This window comes from Apteryx rowi, unplaced genomic scaffold (assembly GCF_003343035.1).
Source record: "Apteryx rowi isolate R43461 unplaced genomic scaffold, aptRow1 scaffold_471, whole genome shotgun sequence".
Classification (NCBI taxonomy): Eukaryota; Metazoa; Chordata; class Aves; order Apterygiformes; family Apterygidae; genus Apteryx; species Apteryx rowi.
Genome location: NW_020450729.1, coordinates 333060 through 350752, shown reverse-complemented (window position 1 = coordinate 350752; position 17693 = coordinate 333060). Strand labels below are relative to the sequence as shown.

The 17693-nt window shown below is 45.7% G+C and overlaps 1 protein-coding gene across 1 annotated transcript in view; it reads right to left on the bottom strand.

Moving 5' to 3' along the window:
- The window catches only part of MYO7A (myosin VIIA), a 70823-nt gene extending 54067 nt beyond the window's left edge, over window positions 1-16756 (bottom strand). The window contains exons 1-9 of the mRNA XM_026078159.1: window positions 16625-16756; window positions 13558-13671; window positions 12101-12253; window positions 8647-8664; window positions 4818-5002; window positions 3743-3864; window positions 1277-1419; window positions 1070-1183; window positions 309-462 (exon numbers count right to left, since the gene is read on the bottom strand). Coding sequence (XP_025933944.1) covers window positions 309-462; window positions 1070-1183; window positions 1277-1419; window positions 3743-3864; window positions 4818-5002; window positions 8647-8664; window positions 12101-12253; window positions 13558-13671; window positions 16625-16756 — 1135 coding nt within the window. The remainder of the gene's footprint in view (window positions 1-308; window positions 463-1069; window positions 1184-1276; window positions 1420-3742; window positions 3865-4817; window positions 5003-8646; window positions 8665-12100; window positions 12254-13557; window positions 13672-16624) is intronic.
- Between the last annotated feature and the right edge of the window lie 937 nt (window positions 16757-17693).

Sequence of the window (17693 nt, the reverse complement as noted above, 5' to 3'; positions counted from 1 at the left end):
GGGCTGCCAGCCCCGGGTTGCCTGGACAGGTACCAGAGAGGTAGGATGACATATTGATGGTCCTACTGCAGATGGCTTAACATGACCTCCTTCTCCACTGAGCGTACCGGAGTCTGACAGCCCTGGAGAGTGGAGACTCCTTCCTCATTTCTTGTCCTTACATGCCACAATAAGCACCTGAGTCCCTGGCACAGCACTGTAACAGGTGGCTGGATACAACCTTCTGTCCTGAAACCTGGCTCCCTCTCACCACATAGAACACGGACTAAAAGTGCACTGGAAGATGTCCCCGTGCTTTGTCCTTTTACCTTCATACTGCAAGTTCCCCATGTGCAGTATGGCAGCCAGCAGCTTGGAGATCTCCCAGTTCTCGGTGTCGGTGAACATAAGGACCTTCATTGCAGAGCGAATATTCGCGTACTCTTTGCTATCATCTCTGCCATCGCAGGTTGTGCAGTTACCCTGGGAAGGCAAAGAGGTCACACAGTGCGCAGCGTAAAGCTGAGTGTGTCTAGCACAGATAGGTGTAACCCTAAGGCATCCAAGGCTTAACCAAGTTTTCCCCCAAAGCAGCAGATGTTTTGCGTAAGAAATAAATAAGCAACAGATGATGCTGAACCTGGAGATCTGGCTCTACCCTTTGGTGCATGCTATGCCCTTTGGTGCACTCTGTGTGGATGCAGAGACTGCTCAGCTCCATACACTGCTGAGATCGCATCACCCATCCTCGCACATGTCCCCTTCCATCAGCTACTGCAAGAGCATTGGGTCTATGTAACACCCTGGTTATTTCCGAACAAGTGACCTGGGCACAAAACATCTAAACCATCCAAGCCTGGGTCCTGCTTCACAGGAATAGTGGAAATGGCCTGTCTTTTATGCAGGGTTTGGGGCTGCTCTAAGACTGTAAAGCTTGTGGAGGGACAAAGATGGCCCACAGACCCTATGGCTAAGACTCCAGAAGGTCATAAGCAGCAAAGCAGCCTCTTGGGCTGCATAGGAAACATCTCTCACAGCTTCACTTCGGTGAACACGTCACATTCAAGCCTCTGCTTTCCTGTGCTCTCACCATCGCAAGATAGTTGTAGTCAGTGGCTTTCCCTAGACCCAGTTTCTTTTTCTGCTCCATCGTCATTCCTCTCAGCATGCAGTAAAATACGTGGTAATTCCTCTCATCCTGGGCCTGGAATAGAAGAGAAGTGTCAGCTCCGCGAGAAGGGCACTGCAAAGGTGGCCTGACCGAGTGCCCGCTTCTGTGCTTTCGGGAGAGCCTTACCTGTCGGCAGACCCGGGACTTCTCCAGCAGGTACTGTTCAATCTTTGCCCCCTCGATGGCTCCCCTCTTGTTGAAGTGGATGTCAATGTACTTCCCGAATCGGCTGGAGTTGTCATTACGGATTGTCTTTGCGTTCCCAAAAGCTGCAGGGAGGAATCGCAGCATGTCAGAGAGGACCTGGCACAGGGAGGGTCATGGATCTGGTCTCAAGGGAAAAAACAGAACAAGGCTGAGGGGCTATGAGGGTTAAAAGCAGCCCCATGGCTTTTCCCTTATGTGCGATTGGTTCAGGATCATCTCAGCATGGAGAGACAGGATATGATGTAGATGGCTCTGTGCTGGGAAATATGGAGAAGAGAAGGAGGCATGGGGTGACCTTATCCAGGAAAAAGGTCTAGAGCAGAGGGGTTTTGGCAGCAGCTGATAAAATGCAGGAGGGTTTAGCAAGGCCAGCAGGAGGATGTTATAGTGTGTGAGGTGATGCTCTGCAGGAAATAACGGAGCTGCTGGCGAGTGATTTGTTGACCATGATGGAAAGGAAAGAGCTCATCCTTTAGGGAAATGCAGAGGAATTAAGTCAACCTCCAGAGGGAGACTTTGCCCTGAAAACGGACTGTATGCAGTTCCACCCTTCATGTGGCTGCAGATCACTTACGGGAACACCCTGGCATCTATGCTCCGGGATTGCCGGGTGGGGAGCGCTGCAGGCACTGGAAACAAGTTTGAATACAGGGCCTCTCTTCCCCTGGGCCCTGGATGTGATTAAATGCACTACTGCGATACTTAAGTGCACGTGGTCAAGGGCTAGGACTCCCTTGGGTCGGATGCTGTACCTGCTCCAGTAACAGGCGCATCAGCTCTCCGGTGGGATCGGCTCTCTTGGGAAAGCAGAACAGGATCATAGTGGTCCAGCACCTTCAAACCCCAACTCAAAGCACCAGAGAGCCAGCACAGCTAGTTCAGCCCACAAATTTGAGCCCAAAGCTGAATTTGCACCCCAGACACACTCCCCCTCTAAGTCCCATTACTTACCAACACCGAGTCTGTTCTGCCTGCTGTAAGCTCTTGATGCCGTTACATGCGTGTCCCCCAGGGTGCTGCAAACACCCCATGCACATGCCACACACCACAGTGCCTCCTAATGCCAGCACTGCTGGGGCCATCAGGTAGCCCTGCAGTGCACCGAGAGCCCTTCGGGCATCTTAATGCCACAACCGCCTACAGCTGAGGAAGGCTGTAGTTGAATGCAGAGAGGGAAAGCCCAGCTAATGGTTTTCTTGCCAGCTCTGCTAACATTGTTAATGTGAAGCAGTTAGGGTATTTGCATTTCCATTCGCTTCAAGGGGGCTATTTATTGAGAAAAATGCTGCTCACTGCAAGTGGCAGGGGAATAAAAATAATGTTATTCTTTAAGGAAGAGAGGAAGGAAATGCTACTTTTTGTGAATAAAAGGTCCATCTGGCACTGCTTTGAGGGCCAAAGAGTCAAATCACCTGTTTAAATCACAGAGATCCAATTAAATCAGTGGGGCTGGCCTTTAGAGACCAACAATCTGATTCTCATTATCTGGATCTTTCTTGAACTGTATTTATTTCTTTTTCTATATTCTACTGACATTCATTCTAACCTTGGTCAGGGAAAGGTTTGTTTTGCTATTGCCTATTGCCTTTACAGGTGTTTAGTCTCTGAAGCTTTGGTCAAATTAATTGCATGTTCAGCTGAACCAGCAAAGAATATGAATATGGGTCTTTTCTCTGCAATTATGATGAAGCAAAACACTTGAAGTAGTTTGCTGAGTACAGCATTTACATGATATTGGTGCTCTGTATACACGTACAATTCCAACACTGGAAGAGGTTGTGAGGTTTTTCAAAAGAGCTTTATGTACCTGGTGATCAGCATTTTTGAAATCCAAAACCACAAAGAGAATTAGGTAAAATTCCAATTTCTATTTTGAAATCACAGTGTGTGTGTGKGGGGGAAATGTTCTGTTTAAAAGTGGAAAAAAAACACTTTTCAATTTTTAAGAAATTTTGAAAATATTTGAGGTCAGCTTAAATATTTCATTTTCAACAATAGTTGTCAAAAATATTAATGGAAAAATTGACAGCCCAAATCAGAGGATATTTTCATTGTGAAAAATAAATTCAAACTGAAAGAAACCAGATAGGCTGTTTAACAAATGTTTTCATTGGAGCATTTGAAATTTTTGTAATTTGTCACTTTTTGAAACTCAAAATAAAACAACAGGAATCCACATCTGACAATATTTTGTGGTCCCTGAATCTGATCTTTCTGGCCAGAAAAAGAGGAATGATTCAGTGCAATGTTTGTTTTTCACTTCCAGTGCTGAGCACTTGAAACTCAGGCCATCGCTATCACACAGTCATGCATGTGCAGTTGCATATTCACCACTTCAGGATTGCTATTGGCAGACACAATTCCCTCTGTCACCCGAGGCCTCACCTTCCAAGATGGGATTTGCCTCCAGGACCTGCTGCTCAATCCAGGAGTGCTGACCGCTGATAGCGGCCAGGAATTGCAGAATCAGTTTGGTGCTTTCTGTCTTCCCTGCTCCTGATTCACCACTGCAAAGACAGCAGGAGTCGAGGTCAGTGAAAGCCCTGCCGCATCCCTGCCGGTGTCCCCATATCCCTTGGTATGACTCTATGACCTGTCCTGTATATAGGGTAGCCAATATAAGTGATTGAAATGGACCCTTCTGGTATTAAATAAAAGAGCACTGGGGCTGACCCCTGGTCCCATGGCCAAGTTGCCTTGCATCCTCACTTCTCTGAGCTTCCTGGCCACTGGAACATTGCATCATGCTTGGCCTTGATTCTCCTCTAGGTCCCATGTGATGCTCTTTTGGCCCTCCAAGGTAATCATGACTGCATAGCCTGTTCACTCCCAGATATCTGAAATAAAGTGTGTGGAGTGCAGCAACCCAGCAGAGTAATGTTTTTATGCACTGAAACTTGCGTCTGGGTATTTCTTGCCCTGGAGGGAGGAGGTGGCAGCCTGAAAGCATGTAAGGTTGTTCCAAGATGCAGAACTCAACGGGATAATGTTGGAGGGCTGAGGAAACCAAACCTAGTCCACACTGCCATTTGGGGCAGTCATTGGGGTGAGCTATCCCCATAACCGTGACTGGACATTTCTTGGAGACCAAGATTGAGCACTGTGAAAATCAAGGATCCAGCACTCGTGCCTGTCCCTGGCCCTTCCTTGTGCAGAATGTACAGAACTCTGCAGATCTCTGCAGGAATACTGGGACAAATGAAAAGCGGGGGTTTAAGATGAATAAGAGATTTATTGGGTTGTAAGATAATTACCAAAGGAATGACAAAGCATATTTACTAGGAACATTAACTGCAAACAGTAGAAAAAACAACCCTGCACTGGGAATAAGTGGATGGAGGATCTCATGGTTCTTTTTAATTTCTGATTCTATTTGATAAGCTCTTCTCTAACAACTGAGCTGCAGGTGCTCAGCATCCTTTTGCAGAATAAGACCCAATTTGGAAATTCACCAACCCACCTTATGATGCAACACTGATCCTTGTTGGTGCGCTGCATGTTGAAATAGCAGTTGTCCGCAATTGCGAAGATGTGTGGTGGCATCTCCCCAATCTTTTTGTTGGTGTACAGGCGTATCTGCTCCGGTGAGTAGATGGGTAAGAGCTGGTAGGGGTTTACTGCCACCAGTATTGAACCGGTGTATGTCTGGAGGAGAAGCACATGAAGGTTTATGGGGACAGTGAAAGCTGGCTGAGAGCTGTGGCAGCTTGGATGGAGAGTGGAGGCCAGATAAATTAAGGTTTTTCACAAGCCGGATGAAAGATGCTTGCAGGGTGAAGCCTGGAGCAAAAGTGGAGCAGAAGTCTCAAACTATCTAAATTAGTTTGTACTCAGCCACACTCACACACAACATAGGTTCAAGCCTTAATCCGTATTTCAGGTGCTCCTCAGCTCAGATTCAGAGTTTGAAGTCGAGCCCATCTTTGCAGAAATATCTCCAGAGCCAGCACATATGCACCAGAGATGAAAGGGACCTGGAGATCATTGCTCTCTCTAAAAGCAGGACCAGCTGGATCTATACCATTCCTGACAGATGTCTACCTAACATGTTTTTAAAAACCCACACCAGCCCACGTTTTAAAAACCCTCCTGCAATCCATTCTTCTTCACTACCATCTCTATCTAACTTAATCTTTCCTAGCTGCAATTTAAACCCTGTCTTGTGGACATAGACATGGCCCATGCAATCCTGACATATCACTTCTTGGCTATTTCTGAGTCATTTTTGAAATGGCATTTTGTCCATCCAACTGTGTAGGTGTCTGGAGCTGTGCAGAGGTGTTAGACATCTGCTCCTTTACTCCCCAGGCATAACGTCTTTTATGTAGCTAAACCCAGTGGCCATAGGGGTGTGGAGGAGGACACAAGGAGCCTATGGTCCATCATATGCATGCAAAGGTCAGCTTATCAAATTAAAAAAGTGTCATGAAAGAGTGCTTTAGCTAGAGGAAGGACTCTCATTCCCCAGGAGAGCTGGCAGGCAGCATTGTAGGCAGGTGCCTGCTCTGTACTCTCCTTGCTGTCCTTGGAAGGTATAAATATAGGTACATGAAGCCTCTGGACAACCCTGTGAACAGTACTTCTTCCTCACCCATGGCAACCAGAGACCCTCTTGTGAAACTAGTCACAGCAATTGGCTGCAACCCAGTTGCACATCTGAAGGCAAAGGTGAAGGTGAGTAACAGCAGATAAAACATACACAGGGAGAAGAGGATGTGAAAAGCCCTTTCAGCCACCGTGGGCAGGCAGAGAACAACCTTCATATGGTAGCAAGTACCAAGGTAAATTACTGGCCAATTGGTACATTTCTGTTAACAAACACATTTCCTGACAATGGAAAACTCTGTGGCCCTCAGAGGAACAGAGCCTGTCCTTGGCCTTGGACAGCAAAAAACGTCGGGGTGCCTTGCTCTTTCGTTTCTGCACTTCCAGGAAGCATTTCTCTTAAAACCCTCAGCAAAGAAGTTTGACAAGAAATAAAAACCTTGTCATCCCACTTAGAGGTAGCTCTGAGGGCTAGGAGGCTTGGCTACTCCCAATCTCAAGATGAAAGTAAGGACTTCCTTCCCCAACTTCTGCTGTCTGAAAGCTAGTGTCTTGAGTAAGTGAGTCAACTGGGCTAAGCGAGTGGCGCGAGACAGAAGCTGCTACTTCACTCCATGACTACAAAGGGATCCAGGTTTAGTTTTTTAAAGCTTGTTTAGGTTAACTTTTGGCAACTTTTGGCAAGTTATGCGAAATGAATCCCACTTTTATTTCCTGGTGGAACCAGCTATGAAACTGTTTCCATTCCTGCAAATATTCTTTCCAGGAAAAAAAAAGGTCAACATAAAAATAAATCTTACAGCTTTATAACTGCATGGCTTAAAACCAAAAGCAGGCCTTCAGCACAAGGGAGCAAAGTGGCACAGGCAAGGATGCTTGTGAACCATGGAGAAAAATCTCTCCATGCTCTGCTGGCTGCAGATTGCAAACTGGCTGACGAATAAAGCAAATCTGAGTGGTTTTGCTGCCTTTCTGAAGGCAGCAAAATAACTATCTGTGGTACTGGGAGGAGGAGAACGGGACATGTGGAGACATGAGCTGGCAGCCCCAGGTCAAGTTTCTCCTGTCCAAGGCTCGTATCCCTTGGTTGTGAGAGAAAAGGCCTTAGTGGGGTGAGATGATAGTTCAGTCTCCACTGCCCATGCAAAATTTCCCACCTGCTCAGGCTTCCTGAAAGGCAGCCAGTAGGTGGCAATTGTGTCCTGTGGTGGGGATGCTGAAAACCCTCTGGGACCTGACTCTGGCCAACACCAGAGAACAACTTTCTGCTCAATTCTAGGTGGGGTTTAAATTTACAGTGACGACTGAGAGAGGATACTGCAGTTCTCCCTGTAATTGTGCAAGTTACGTACCAGGAAAGCCAAAAGGGTCTTTAAGCTCAAGGACAAGGTTGTCACAAATCCCAGAAGGCAGAAATTGGCTGCGAAATAACATAGGCTGGATGTTAGAAGAAAGTATTGAAGTAGGGGAGCAGTGAAGTCCTAGTGCAGCCTTCCACAGGGACGGAGCAGGCAAGTTCAGTGCTCAGAGAAGGAGTGAGCTCAATTTCTGAACGGGATTATGTCACCAACATCCCCAGTAACCCCTGAGTCCCCTTCCCGTCCAGGGTAAGACACTAGGAAGATTTCTTGCTGCTTCAGAAGTTATTGCCAGACTAATTTTAGGGACATTTCTAATAGTCTTCCTTGAACCTCCTCTCTCTTTTGACTTCCTCTTTGCAGAGATCTCCGAGAACCCTGTGTTTCAGCCACATTTCTCTGCCCTGCCCTGAATATAGCCAGCGAGCCTTTTAAAGGAGTTAACCATTAGTTGCAGGAATGCTTTCTGGATGCTCTCACTGACCCTTCCCTTGTGATCTCTGATGGACTTTGTCAGCAGAAACTCTTGTGCTATTGCTTGTTTTTGTAGGTCATTCCTAGTTGATAAATACCCACCGTTTGCCCAACTTTAGCTGCTGATGGCATGAAAAACTTTGGCCACTTTGCTGATGAGGGGCCAAAGAGCACCTCCAAGGAAGTATTCTCTGATTTCTATTGCTGGGTGAGAGCAAAGTCCTTCTGCTTTGGGAAAATAAAGCTTTATGGATAGGCAGGGGTTCTGCCATAGCTGACCACTTACATCAGAAATACATCTCATTCATTACTGCCTGCATGATGTATATACTAATTAGCCCTGAACAAATCCTTTCTGAACCTGCTTCCCTCACTACACAGAACTCCGTGGCTGACTTCATCTGGATTTTTATGGGGTTAGAGCTCTACCAAACTCCCCTGCATTTTGTCAGCCCTTAGTGAGCAGCAGGCACTACATTCATCTCCAGATAAACACATTTAACCCTGCTCAGGAGTCCAGACTCCCTACCAAATGCCCATGCTGTTCAGCCTGGTTTTCTCTCAGTGCATGCAAGCCAAACCATGGGAAATGAGCCTCTGCTGAAGTTTTTCTCATTTTGTTGCAGAAATTTCTTTCCTCCAAGCAGAGGTCATTACTGAAAAGTGCTTATAGCTTTAGCCATCCAACATCACATTCACAAGCTGGGGACTTTCCAACTCTGGGAAGATGCCATGGCTTTATTATAAGGGCCAAGCTCTGCAGTGAAGGAGATGATGCTCTCAATGCATTTGTGAAGCAGCAGCAATGGTGGTGCAAATTAAATGAGAATGTCACAATGATTAACAGAAATAAGTGATCCAGTAGAAGGCATGACAGTGATTGTAAATGACAGCTCAAAGAGTCATACTTACCCTCCCGCCACAATTTGTCTTAGGTGTAAAATGTAAGGGAGGAGAAAAAGGAAAATTATATTTTATTAGAGCAGAATTACACCCTCCACAAAGCTAAGGAGATGAAGAAATGAGGGACTGAAGTCCCATTGGAAGAGTCATCCCTCAGCAGACTCAGAAATCCTTCCAAACAGTGAAGGTAAAGTCACAATGAGCATCACCATGTCTAAGAGAAAGCAAATTAAACCCTAGGAAAAAAAGAAACACCTCAGGGGACTGGTTAATCCTGCCCACAAGACATCAACCTGGTACCTTGGCTTTGCAAAACGGACATCAATATTTACTCCCCTGGGCACAAATCTACTCCCTCTAGTTCCACCACTCTTAAAAGATGAGATCTAAGATTGGGTTCTTGAGCCTCCAGTAACACATGCAGGGGTTTGTGTCAAGCTATGCATTCTGCTTTGGGAACATCATTTTGATTTTGAGATTGCACTAAGTACTCTGTGGTGCCCAGGATCATGGGGTGGCACTCCAAAGCTGCTAGTGGTGTGGAAAAACCAAGGCACAGTAATCTGGAACTTCTGTGATGCAAATGCAAGCAGCTTGCAATAAAGAGTCGGATGTGCCCAAAGAGTGGATTTTAACAAGGGAATCTGGTAAGGAACCATCTGCTACGTTAGGTGAAAAAAAGAGGTCCTTGGAAGTGCCTCTCTTTCTCTATTGTCTACACAAGGTGTCTAAGGCAATTGTGAATCTAGCTTGGGCCAAATCTGTGCAGAAGTAGGGCCAAGAGAGGGGCTTGAGGGCTGTCACACAATCACCTGCACTGCTGAATTGTTAGTGCGCTCTTTGCCACTAGCATGCTCCCAGCCAATGCCTTGGCATAGCAGCGGGGATCACACAGAAGGGATGGGCATGTTGGATGCACGTGGGTGATGGGCTGCAAAGATAACAGATAAATATTCTGCAGGCCCAGGAAACCAAAGGGGTGTGAATCCTAAGGTCTGGATCTGGTCTAACACCAGATGAACAAACTCCAGGCAGTGCTCATCTGGTGGTGTGAAAGCTGGTGGAGTGACCAGTCACTCCCAATTGGATCAGGGTGAGTGGCCATCCCTTACGCAACAGCTACACAGGACACCTGGCTATGTCACCATCAAACCCAAAGAATCATCAAAGAAACCACATGGTTACTGAGTCACTCCAACCCAAATCACTGCCCACGCTCACCTCCAGGTTAGCAGCTGCCCTTTGCATTAGCCTTTATTAGTATGACGCTGCCAAACAACTTTCTGTCCAGTAGCCATTCATGCTCCTAATCTCCCAGGATGCCTGTGAATAGCTTAGTGAGGGAGCTCAGAGACATGAGCTTTTGTAAAGGAGGTGCTTTTATTCATGGGAAATTTGATATTGCACACCTGAAATCTTATCTGAAGACCTCTGTACACTCAGTGAGGCAACAGGTACATGCCTGATGACATAGGGACCCCCAGGAGAGACACATGAACGCCACTGGCTAAATACCCAACCTGCTCTCAACCTTTCTGCAGAGCAAGAGGGAGCTGTGGGAATCCCCTTGGTACCACTGCAGGGTGCCCACAAACRAGAGAAAAAGGGGAAATAAATATGTTCCCTGAATGAGTCAATCAATCAGCTGCAAATCATTGGCTCTCTGCACTTCTTGGATGGCATTAGGGTTGCCTGAATTTAGTTAGCCCCATGAGTATCTAACTTTGAAGCTGGACATGATCTGAGCCAGGGGTTGAACCTCCAGAGGTCCCTTCCAAACTAGATTCTTCTATGATATCTGAGCCCTAGCCAGCTCTAAAGCAATTCACCTTGTCCTACACGCACCAAGGTCTGGACAGCTGAAAAGCAGTTTTGGCTCTGTTGGCTGTATTGGGATCTCTGGTGACCACCATGGGTACTCTGTACACATGGTGACACCACCTCAAGTGTGAATTTGACCCTTCTAACTTTTGCTAGTTTATCATTGTAAATGGCTGATGCTCCCTAAAGAGTGCTCCAGGGAGTGATTAATTCCACCTAAGATTTGAATTATTTTCTGGACGTGCCTTTTTCTCTACATGGACAATACAGGGGATCTAGGCATCATGCACGCCAAATAAAGGGCCTCAGTGAGATTAAGAGAGATGAATTTGAGGATCTCTATTCTTTGGTGGGCTTAGAGGAAGTCTTTTTTAGCAGCCATGTCCTCTTCTAGAATAATAACCCACCTCTGAAATAAGGAATATCTCCTATTGAGTCAGGGGGTTCAACCATTTGAACAGCCTCTGTAACAGAGTGGTGCATTCTTTACCATTGCCCATCTCTAATCTGAGATTGTCCTTTCAAAATTCACTGGACATCAAGCAGAACAAGCAGACTTAGTATATGAAAACCTGGATATGGTCTGCTAGCTTATGCTATCTGGGAGGTCAGACTGTACTGCAATCCCTTCTGGCTTGAATATCTAGTAATATTTGAAGCCCTTTTAAGATTAGATCTCCAGGTTGCACCGAAAAGGTCTTCAAGTGCCCAGCAGGCTCTCATCTGAGTACCAGAAAGACGTATGGTTTGAGAGCTTCCCAGCAATATGAAAATCTTCCATATTTGCACAGGCTGTTTGAGCCTATTAGCTAGTGGCAAACATACGCACATTCCTCACTTCTGCCCCAAGGATGTGTATCTGACATCCCTGTATGTAGAAAGCATGCTAATAAAACCAGTCCAGATGCCTTGAATGCTAACTCTTGTACCACTGGGGCTGTAGCCCTGCAGTACTATCACAGAATAGAGCTACAGTTCTGGCTGACTCCCATTGACACACTTGATTTCTGGATTTCTGGTTGGGATGGCAAAGCTGGTCTACTGGGTGCACTGGACATCATAACATTCCTGAGCTGACCTAGAAGGATACTGTCCTCAAGTATCAGCTGTCAGGATCCCAGGCAACCCAGAGCCAACAGGTTATGAACACACATGGCAGATACTTCAGAACTGTTCTGGGAGTTACTGACTTAATTGTACCAGGTTATTTCATACATGTGCCTCCTTATCCTTCCTCCACAGGGGTGAAGGTGGAAAGACCACATACAGCTTCTAGTCTCCAAAGGCTTTTGCTTTAGTACTACTACAGCATGTGCATGGCCTGGGTTGACCTTCTTCCTGGGTGCACAAAAACTTACTGCGTATCCAGAAAACTTCCAGAAGGACTACACAGGCAGGTGGCAGGGACTTTATTTAAGTCATGGGGTCTTCAGCTTTCACTGGGGTAGCCATAAACTCTGCAGTGTTCTCTAAAGGAGGACAACATAACAGTGCAAAAGCCCTTCTCTGCATGGGTCCAGCTGAAGGTAGAAACCCAGGTGCTCAGCTGAATCTAGGGATTCCCCACATGGTCCCTGACATGTGCTCCTCGGAGCTAAGGGGAGTGTGGGGTGTAGTAAGAGGCAAGGGGGTGGACACTCACATAGATGAGGTGCTCCCGGTAGCGTATCAGCAGGTTCCTGAGGATTCCTGCCTCGTTCAGGTCCCCCAGGCGGATCATATCCTCCACTCCATGGATGGAGGTCGGATGCATGGGTTTGATGTGGGTGGCATTCTGCGGGGAAATCCAGTGCTCCTGGGAAGAGAGGTGGAGGTAGAGAAAGACAAGTCAAACTTGATACCACTGAGACAAGCGACAGGAACAGTCCACCCCAGCCAGAAGGATCAGATGAAAGAAAAGCCTGAGAGAGCATTAGCTACAGCTTGTATTCCTGGGGCATGACAGTGGCTAATTTGGAAGAGTCATGGTGGAAGAAAGAAAACATCTTTTGGATCATGGGAGCAGCAAGAGACATGAGACACGAGCCATCCTGGCAGGGACGTAATCCAGAATGGAGATCCAGCATGCCAGGAGAGCTTTTTAACAAATAGCAGGTTTGTTTTTCATTTCACACAACTACATTTCCACATCACTGGTTAACTCTCTGCCACATAGTACTTTTGAGTAGAAAAAAACATGATTTAAAAAAGGAGGGAGGGATGCACAGGGGCAACAACATTACACATATACAGGCAGAGTGTCATTTATACTGATCGCTTCTGAAGGGTTTCAAAAGCCATTGCAAACTGGACATGAGGACACTGCTGTACCAAAGTCTCTTTCTACCATCCCAGAAGGGAATGAGAGCATTCAGTTATCTGCCTGTGAGATAGATGTTCCTCTAAAATAGCCATTGCCGTACAGAAGTAGAGACAGGAAAATGAAAGAGAACCAGTGTTTAGACACGCCATGTGAAGGTAAGGGCTCAGAAGGGGCTGGATACAGCAGAGGAACAGCTGCTGAAAGTTAGTTTACTCAAAGCACTTTCTAAAGCACTTTGGAGACCTGTGTCCTCATTATATTGAAGAAGCTTCTTACCATTTCACTCCCAGCACAATCAAGAAAGTAGGGACACATTATTACCTTATCTTTTACAGATGGGAAACTGAGGCACATTTGATACAAGGGCATACAAAAAGTCAGTGATAAAGTCAGAGCATCATGACCCTCTCACATGAGCACCTTTCCTTACTCAGAGTTTGGGGAACATTGGAAAAGGGCAAAATTAGATCCATTAACTGGGCTTGAGTTGGATCGTTATGATCTCTCTACTTGGTGTTGTAGATTGTTCCGTCCTGGCCTTTGTGACCTGTTCCTTTTTGTTTGCTTACCCTGCATCTTGTCTGGCAGGAATTTTGTTCGGAGCTGGGACTTCTCTGAAGCTCTGGCTCAGTTCCAACACTCACTGGTATTAATGGAGAGAATCCCATTGACTTTAAAGAGATTTGAGTCCGGTTTTGCTTTTGAATAGCACCTGAGGTCATGCTTTTAATCCTACCTGGGGCCTGTGCATGCAACAGTCACAGAGCTGATAAGCAATCACAACCCTTTGTACGTACGTTGCCTTCATCGTCGACAACCTGGATCTGTCCAGAGTCACACAGTTTAACCACTGCTCCAATGGGGACATCGAATTCCCGACCGGTTTTGAGGTCCATCCACACATAATCCCCCTGGACCAAAAAGAGAACAGTTACATCACGGCTGCAGAAGAAGGCTTAGCACCTCTTGGGATATTAGATGCTGAATTTTGTACCCATGAATTTTTGCATGTGGCAGAGCCTTGCCTCTCCATTTCCTGACCTCATGAGTGGTTGCTGGTCACAGACTGCATCTGGCAAGGAGGTTACAGAGCAGTGATACAGGCAGAAAAACCCATACGGCTAGAGGTTTTCCTCCATGGAGTGGGCAAGACTAGAAAATGATGCTTAGGAAACGGTTGGAACTCTGGAAATCTTTGTATGGAGGCCTGCACCCTTTTCCTTGCAGATAATCACTATGGAATATACATTCCAAGCTCTCTGGGATGGCAAAATGGGGATGTCTAGAGAAGGGTTAAGAACGTACCAGATAGGTAGAGATACCCTCACAGGATGGTCTCCCAACTACAGCAATTTGTATATGGGCTTTTTACATTTAATACTTCTCAGTAGAATTTTTCTACTGTGCGTCCGGTCTCCTTCTGAAGCTGTGCAAACTTCTGGCATTCATAATCCTGAAGGCAGAGTTAAACTATAGATAGCATGAAAAACTGTGTCCTTTAGTGTATTTTGAACTTGTCACCTCTTTGATTTGAGCCCTCTTTGTTTTTGTTTTGGAAGACGCAGTGAGCAGTTGACCCCTATCCTCTCACTCCATGTCACTGGCAATCCTGTAGGCCTCTATCAATCCTGCTGTGTAGGAACAATCTACTGATGAGTTTTGTGGATATTAAATTACTCCAATGCACACAGGCTTTTTAAGAAATTGCTTTCCTCAAAACAAACCAAAAACAAAAATCACCCAAAACCAAACTCCTGAGCAGGACCTGTGCTCTTTGAAATAAGATGGAATTATTTCCTGCAGCTAATTGTAATGTGAAGAGGTGCTGACTGGGAGTCACTCAATTAAATTACTGTCAGGCAAGTTTGCAACAAACAAAATAACGTGTTTTTTCACGCATCTCAGTTTAATGTTGTGGAACTCGGAGCCACACCTAATGCACACATTCCTGGAGGCTCCACTCGTACCTATTAAGCATGATCCAAATGCAATATCTGCTTTTGGAAATCCTGAAAAACTGCTGGGAGAAGGGAAAGCAAGCAATAGGAAGGATGACTCTGTACATGCTCTGATAGACCATCTTCCCTAAGCATCTACCGTTGACCAATTCTGTGGACAAAGTACTTAGAGATTTGGTTGGATCCAATACAGTAGACGTTATGGGCTGATGAACAACCTTCAACTCCGCTCTGGGTAATGGGAATTGAAGATATCCAGGAGCCATTTCTTTAGTATCCAAGCAATATAAAACATGGTCAAACCTGTATCTTCCCAGTCAGCAGGACTAGAAAGAGGAACTAACCTGTGAATGACACAGGTATGTAAAGCTATACCCAGGGACCGATTCATGGAGAAACACTACACAGGAGGAGTCCCCAGCCATTTTGTGGTAGACTCCATCATCGGCAGCTGATTGCTATGTTTCACCTAGGATATCAACAAAATCATGCGGCTTACATGGAGCTGACGATCCAGTTTTAGTATGAGTTTTCTTTTCCTCAGATGGTCATGTTCTAAATGTCTTCACCCAGTTCATGAACAAAAATAACATTTGGACCTTTGGCTCACTAACTGCCTTAGCCTCACTTCCAATAACTTGGTAAAAAGTGAATGTAGTATTGCACAGATACATTATAAATCCACTTATATTAATATTTATTCCTTAGCTCCTTTGATCCAAGACTCTGAAAGCATTTTAGCGTATTCAGCACTACTATCCTCACCGCATAGCTGAACAAATTTATGCACAGAGTGGGTAGGTAACTTGATCAAGGTCTCAAAGAAAGAAGAGATGGGGATCTCAGTCCTTGCTCAGCAGAGCCCTTCTGACACTTCAGCAATTGTGTAAAAATTGTTCTAGAACAAAAAATCCTATGATTGTAAAGCTGTGGCTTTATATCTGTTTTTGAATAGTTGCGAAAGCCACCTGCTTCATAGCCTGTTCTGTTTACCACACAACTGAGAGAAAAAGGTAGTTGACTATCAGCAAATTAAATTGATACTGCATTACCACTAAGACAACTTCTGTGCTTTGCCTACCTAATGTACAGGGTGCTAGTCTCCTCAAAATGCTCTTTCTAAACACATCACAATGCAGTTCTTAATACTGGTGAAAAAAGCAAGTCTGATGGGATGGACTAAGCTGGTAAGCTCAGAAAGGCCCGGAGGGTTAAAAAAATGACTTCACTCGTTCAGACTGTCGACCTGTTTCCTTCCCCATCTTTAACAGGTTTGATACAAAATCCATGGAAGTCAGTTACACTCCTTCTGCTGGTGCAATGACCTTTGGAAAGTCCCAAGAAGTAGCAAACATATCACAAATTTCAGGGCATATCGGTGTGATTCATGCATTTACCTGCTCCAGTGAACAGCCTGATAAGTTGCATGAACTACCTCATGCCTGGACTGATGCTGTTTATTTTCCCAGACACATGACAGAGCACCAGAGAAATAGAAATACTGCTGATCTCTTTACAGTATCTAAATGGTCCAATTCTTCCTCCTCAAAGCAGGCACTAGGTGCTAGAGTCCTTCCAAATGCTCTGGGGCAGACCCTGTCCTCAGGACCTCACAGCCTAAGGGCACTGACAACTCAGCAGAGATGCAGGAAGAGGGAACAACATGATATACATATACAGATCAACACAATTCATGAAGAGGAGCTTTAGGAGGAACTTCCAAGTGCAAAGAACAAGAACATTGCACCACAGGGAAGGTACAGCACTCGGGGAGTTGCAAAGGCCCAAAAGGAAGGTGAGAGAAGCTGGCACAAGCAGTACAGGGATCCCATCAAACAGTGAGACAGATTTCAAATTAGTTTGAAAGCCACCAGCCACACTTGGAGCTTGGGACCCCCTATCTTACCGCTAAAAGAGTCGTGGGCTTCAGGGCTTGACTGACATTGCGGAGTAGTGTCCATTTGCCCTGGTCTCTCTCCTGATCTTCCACCACCTCAGGGCATGGCTGCATGATGACGACTTTTTTCCTCTTCAGCATTTCCAAAATCTTACAGTAGTATTTGGCCCTCTCTCTGCTTGCTATATGTATTCCACATGAATGCCAGAGAGCTGTGGCCAGTTTGCTTTAGACCACCAGTGTAACCATGCCTGTTGATTGCAAGACACCCTCTGACTTAATCCACAGTATGGCTTTTGGCAAAGATCTTCTAGCAGAAAAATTTCTGCCCACCAGCCATGGTCCTCTGCTGACCAGCTAGCATGAGTGCCTCATATGACTGGGTGCTGCTGAAGTCTCAAAATCAACTGAATGACTTTGCTTCTCTTCACTTAAATTCTTCCGGTCTCTCCAGTAAGGGGTGATACTCGGTCGGAGGTCTGAAGGACACTGCAACCACTGGTTCTGGAAAAATGACTGCAGGATTAACAGGAAACCTCTTCATTTCCCTATGACTTCTCTCCTTTATCTTCCTTTCTTAGTGAAACAACTGGCTGCCAGCTTGAGGACTTTCAGCACGGAACACACTCGGGTACTTATTAATCCACAAATGCAGTCAGTCCCTATGCAACACATGGCATTTAATTAACCTAATACCTTCACATACCAAATTAACCAAAGAACAACGGGAACTCAAAACCAGAGGCCATCTGCATTTTCTTTAAACTGATCGCCTTGAGCAGTTCCATAGCAACTGAATTTTAAATAATTGAGTGGAAAGTGTTCGGAGTAGCACAGCCTCTGTGCCTATATGGGAAAGGAGTGCCTGGGCTAGGGACCAAAACGGGCTGAACGTGAGGACCACAGAGATAAGAGGACTGTAGGCCCAACCAGAAGAGCACCTGTCATGAGGGGAGCAATGCACTTTACAGTGACCTCAGATGTGCTTTTTCCTGTCCTTAGACACACTCAAGCTTTCTCATTTTCTTCTAGGAAAAGCTACTCTGTTCATTTAGAGAGTTAAGGCCACTAAATAATT